The sequence below is a fragment of the Seriola lalandi genome, unplaced genomic scaffold (assembly GCF_002814215.2).
Source record: "Seriola lalandi dorsalis isolate HSWRI2012SDOR001 ecotype SW California unplaced genomic scaffold, Sedor1 jcf7180002054573, whole genome shotgun sequence".
In the NCBI taxonomy this organism is placed as follows: Eukaryota; Metazoa; Chordata; class Actinopteri; order Carangiformes; family Carangidae; genus Seriola; species Seriola lalandi.
The window spans coordinates 1,842,391-1,848,390 of NW_019525126.1; the positions used below are offsets into that span (position 1 = coordinate 1,842,391).

At 42.7% G+C, this 6,000-nt stretch overlaps 1 protein-coding gene across 1 annotated transcript in view; it reads right to left on the reverse strand.

Moving 5' to 3' along the window:
* Window positions 1-3,376, reverse strand: part of LOC111663159 (ryanodine receptor 3) — an 81,298-nt gene extending 77,922 nt beyond the window's left edge. Inside the window, exons 1-2 of the mRNA XM_087176921.1 lie at window positions 3,359-3,376; window positions 3,139-3,258 (exon numbers count right to left, since the gene is read on the reverse strand). Of these exons, the coding sequence (XP_087033047.1) occupies window positions 3,139-3,258; window positions 3,359-3,376 (138 nt within the window). The remainder of the gene's footprint in view (window positions 1-3,138; window positions 3,259-3,358) is intronic.
* Window positions 3,377-6,000: the final 2,624 nt, after the last annotated feature.

The window sequence follows — 6,000 nt, forward strand, 5'->3', positions numbered from 1 at the left end:
TGATTTAATGGCTTAAGAACTTTTGCTATATGAGCAAAAATGTCCACATATAGCCAGAAAAATGAAAACTCTTCCCTAAATCTACAGGGATATTCTGATTATAGATGCTGAATCAAAAATTCTGTGCTGACTGCTGCATTTTTAACTACACTTGAACCAAGTGTGTCTTAATCGAGCAGGCGATATTCATTAAAAGGTACTTTATAAACAGATTAAGTGCTCTCAGGTCAATCTGCGCTCAGATAAGTCATGTCCTGGGAAGAACGCGCTTAGAAACACGAAGAAGATGCCAAATTGCATCCCAAACCAGGGCAGTGATGGAGAGGGCAAAAGAGAATAAGGGAAGTTCACTGACAGAATGAGGGAAGCAGGGACTGTGGGATACAGCTATAAGATAAATGATATCAACTTAAACACCTGCCCTGGCCTCCTTACTGAGTATCTTAACTTCTCCCTAACTGGATCATTCACACGGCTAAATCTAACCTCATTTGCAAACTTCACACAACACGGTTTCAGTTTGAAGGAACAACAGATTCACATTTAATACACGAATACTATAATTAAAATGAAGACGGCAACACATGCCAGTGTGTTGAAATCTAACGACCCTGTTCCCAGATAGTCACATTGGCACTGCTGACTACAGACACACTCCCAGATGTCACAATCACTTAATTTAGACTTCAACTTGAGTGACTTGTTTTATTTTGAGAGATTGTATGAATTTATATGAACCCTAAACCTCTCCCAAATTCATGCTTTTGTAGTCCAAAAAAAAAAAAAGACACTCCCACAAATGCACTTACAGAAGTAGTTTGACATTTGGAGATGAATTTTGGCTTTATACTTGCTTTCTTGCCAAGAGTTAAATGAGAGTTAAATTTGGTTTTCTGGCTGCACTCAGGTATTTTCAGGTAATGTCATCTGTTTCAAGCTAAGCTAGGCTTAATGTGCCCTGCCTAGCTTCACATTAATGGACTGATATGAGAGTGGTATTGACCATCTCACCTAAATCTAGGCAAGAATCAAATTATTTATCAAAATGTGAAACTATTCACACTTGTACATCCTTGTCTCTCAGTATGTACAACCTAGCAGTGTCACTGCAGAGGAATCAGAGTAAAAGGCTCTTGTGGGAAGCAATCCACCCCCACCAGCCCTCATCTCTCTGGGTGACTAACGGCTGACCTTTGCTCTCTCCAGGCGCAGGATTGTAACATTTGGTGGGGAGGGGAGCTGCCTTGACTGAGCAGGGAAGTGAAATGAAGGTCCAGAGGAGCTGGAGGGGATGATGAGTGTCTAGCCCTGTCAGGATGTCCACTCACAAGGCAGAGCAGGGAGACAGCTTTACAACAGCTTGTCCATGCCCTGACGATCGGTTTATGACCAACCGTGTGTTGAGGGAGAGAGCGTAGCTCGATTATGGGCAAAGATAGATCACGTCTTTATTTCTGTCTCCAGAGACAGGGTCAAAAAGGGTTAAAGCCGACCGCCCCGAGAAGGTGACCTCATACTCTGCAGTTCCTTTTCAGCTTAATTAGAAGAGCGGCTAAAACAGTTACCTGAAGAGATAAAGAAAGGAACTAAAACAAACAATTTGCAAATATCAATTGGCTACTGCTAGTTTCTTGATTCCACACACTGTACACACAACAGTGTGTGTCATTATCGCATGTGGGCATCTACCTTCCAGTGGTCATAATATTGAGTCGCTGACAGGCCAGAGTTGCTGGTCGTATATCACAATCAACCAGCTTCTCACAGGCTGATTGATGTTGCCATTTAAACTGTACACACTTTAAATCAACCTCATCCTGTAGTCCTGGCTCTGTGCCCCATTACTAGTCTAGTTCACCAAGGTAAGGAGGCATCCTGTTCAGTTGTCCGGGCCCACTTCTAAATTGCCATCTTGGGTTTTCTCAGGCTCTCCGTCAGTGATCCCAAAGGTGGGGTGATGCCTTTTCATAAAAACACCAGGCAATGAAGACAAAGTGCCAGATCGGGAGAACATCCATCACACCTGTCAGGTATAATTACCATCCAATATGGGGTGAAAGCCTCACCTCCCTCTTTGCACCCCCCTCCCCTTCCCTCCTCCACCACAGACACACATACAGTACTGTTTGTGAGAGCAGTCGGAGGGCAGGAGGGGGATGCTGAAAGGGGAGAAAGCCAGGAATGAACAGATATGCACAAACAACTTCTGATGTACAACATTCGCTCTTCCTCTTTGAGCCCCCTCATGTTGCTCTTTTGTCCCTGAAAAGCGTCTTTTTATACACAGTGCACCTGCCTGGTGTCCTATCTTGAGATGGTTATGATTCTCTCCTACAGCCAATCATTATTCAGACAATTGTGCCTAATAGCTTGATCACTTGCCGCAGAAACAAAGCGTGAGGATGTGCTTCAGAATCTGGATTAGTTGCTCAAAAATGCATTACAGAGGCAATTACAATGTAAAACAATTAAATTAAAGTCATTAGAACTTCGCACTTATTTGCAAAAACCAGCAAATGGTGTCCACTGCTACGACAGTGCTGCTCAGATGCAATAAAGCTGTAGGCAATTACAGTCAACGACAGCACTGTTTATGAAACAATCCATCAAGCGCGTGTAGGGGCGTGATTTGAGGGAATTATCATCTGACGGCGGGGCCCGCTGAGTTGTGCCTGAACCCTCGGAAGAGAAGCTCATCAAGGAGACCGAGGTGGATGTGAGCAGTTGTTCCTGTTTTTATGACGTGCTGAGCCGCCTTTTCTGTGCGTCTCCGCTTGGCTTCACTGATCGTTTGCTGGACCTAAGCAAGAATGAACTGAATGGCTGTTTGGTTTCCATGGAGCTCTCGCCCCGCGTGAATGCACCCTTTCATCCGCTTCATTTTCCCGCAAACTGCTTCATGTGACATTTGTTGGGTATATTAGTGTCTGAATGTGCGTGTGTGAAAATAAAAGTTGATTATATAACTGCAGCGAAAACAAACTCCCATCAAATGAAGCAGATGATTTTTCATCAAGGATATGAGCAGATACATCCCACGCCGACAACATGCGTTTCTGTGTTGAGCTGAATGTTTTTTGTGTTTGTTTTCAGATCAGAGAGAATCAAACAGCGCAACAGTGGAGTCAGTGTGCCTACCTTCGCCTCAGATGTGGGCTCCAGGTAACACAGCCGGTTCCCCAGACCCTCAGCAGCCAGGCAGAACTTGCGATTCTCCTTCTGGATGCAGGCCACGCACTGGAGCACCACTTCATCATCCTGTCAAGACAAAACAGACTTCAGTCTTTGTGTCTGTGCATGCATGAGTGCAGACACCCGTGAGTGTGCGCGTCAATGTCCTGAGAGAACCTCAATTCACCCACACGCTCACGCCCATCCAAGTACTACTTCAAATACCATCATTATACCACTAAAGAACCGCTGTGTGGTCCCTTCAGCAGCGTCGCTCCCACTTTTCTTTAATAAGGTATTTTCAAAATAAGAGAAAAGGAACTGCAACCACAAATGAAGAGATATGTTTTGGTATAACTGATCAGCTTCTTCATTTTAAACATTTTAAATAATTTAGTTTAAAATGTTTAAAGTGACACTGAATCCTGAGAAGATGAAAATCTCCCATATATCTAAATATCACTTGTAATATACCATTGTGTACTCAAACGTCAGGTACACCACAAAGAGTTCATTCTAATAACTAACATACACTTGCCTTCCTACACAAGTTATCCTCTTTTCTCTGCCTCTGCCCAGCTAATTGGGGGGGGGGGGTTACCCACTGAATGCGACATCAAACGGAAAGTACGCATGGCTGATCCTCTAGGCTGTTTACTCTTTATATGGTACAAAATGAGGTTGAGGCAATTGATTGAAGTATTTCACGTTTTAAAAGGGAAATAATGGTGTAAGTAAATGAATACGTTTATGTATGTAAAAGAGAGGAATTACATGGCTTTGATGCTGCATTAGTAAACGTGTGAGATTGTCTCTGCATATATTTGATCATGTTATATGCATTGTATTTCGGGACGTATTTATCTTAAGAACTGTCTTGTTGGATCCAAGCTTGCTAAGTAAATGGCTTTGAGACAAGCACTTTTAATACAAAATCAGCATGAGCAGCGTATTGACATATTACTGAAGGTATTTGTAAAAGGAAGCATTTTATCAGTGATTTACGTCAGCATTTTCCAGGGCTTTTCAAAACTGTGTTTATGTATAAAAAAAAAAAAAAAAAAAAAAAAAAAAAACATAAATAGGTTGCATTAATAAATAAATGGTTTAAATGTTTAATGCCGATGAGCCAGGAGCATTAAGGCTGCTTTCTGTCTTTTGTGAAACTGTAGCAATTACACACGTCAGCAAAGACAGGTGCATTCTTCTGGGGGCACAGCAGCTGAAAACAAACATCTGATGCTGCTCTTGTGTAAATGTGTTGATTGTGTTTATGGTGCTGGCCCTGTAAACGCTGAATTGGACAGTTACGTGTAGCGATAGCAGAGCAGGCGGAAATCTGCTGATATGGGCTGCTATGGGACGAGAGGGGAAGGGGGGGGGGGGCTTGTGCACAATGGCCAGCTGCATTATTTAATGTGAGAGGGATTGTGCTTAGAGCAGAGTGCAGCAGTAGTAGTAGTAACACTAAAGCACTCCATTACAGCGCAGCACGATGCAAAGGCAGACGTTGCATGTGCGTGGATGTGCATATACAGGTTTTTTTTTGTTTTTTTGTTTTTTTTAAACGTGTGTGAGTGTTAAAAGCAGTGCATGAAAATCGACATGACGATCCTCAGGGCCCTCCAAAAGCACGCATGATTTACACAGTTTATTTTGTGTTGATGCACAGTGTGCCTCGGAAGTGGTACAGGGACAGATCCTAATTTTGGAGCACATTGTGAGCCTCAGTCTTTGAAGACTTTCCCCTTCCAATGAAAAGAAAAGAAAAATTAGTGTGTGCAGGTGCGTCTTTCACAGTATTACAGGTATATTTATATATTTAATGAGATCAAATTTTGTCACATCATGGTACTACCTGGAAATAGCAGTTTGAAAATAAATTCTAAGCACAAGTTTGATGCACAGGAAATGAGCGCCAGAAAAATGTGTGTAGCATTGCATATCATAATGTTATTTTTTGGCAGTATCACCCACCCCTTTTGTATATTTACATTGATAAATATAGTCTATCATTACAATATACAGTATGGCATACAGGTGTAGTCTAAGCACAGGCACTCGAGACAATACTGACTGCTGGAACTGATTCATTCCCTTCATGAGACTGCTTTAGAAAAGACTTTGGATAATGCTAACAGTCTTGGATCAATATGAAAATGTTATTCAACACAGATGCAGACTGAAATGAATAGCCCTCTATGGCAAATCAACACTCGACTGGGTTGGAACATGCAATCAGTCTGTGTGCTAGAGGAGCGGGCATATGGTTGATTTGGGCCTAGTATTATTACTATTAGGATAGTATCGATCCGCGCATCACATTCCTGCCTGTCTCAGTGCCGAGACACGCACACGCACGTACACACATACAAACACGCACGTGCAAACATATAAACACACACACACACAAGCATCTCTTTAATCAGACTGGATAACTCTCGTGTCTCTGCCTCAGTCTAGCCCACAACTGGCCCCTTTCCCCATTCTCACCCTCACACTCAAGTACAATTAAGTATCTGACATGGTCCCTCTCTCTGTCTCTCTCTCTTTCTCTCTCTCTCTTTTTTCCTCTGCATCAACCTCTTATTCTCGCTCATCCTCCGGACTGCTGAGGCGGAGGGCCAATCATTCATAAAGTGAAGCATTAAGCGATGTCAGTTGGGAAGGTAGGGAGGAAAGATGCTCTCCTCAATTTAGGATGGGTCAGTTTACAAAATCTGAGGAAAAACATCAGATACCAGGGTACTCTCCTGCCTTCGGATATCTGTATAGAAATAGCTCTGTATTGTATCTCTGTAGAAAATATTGGTCGAGCCAAGTCAGGAG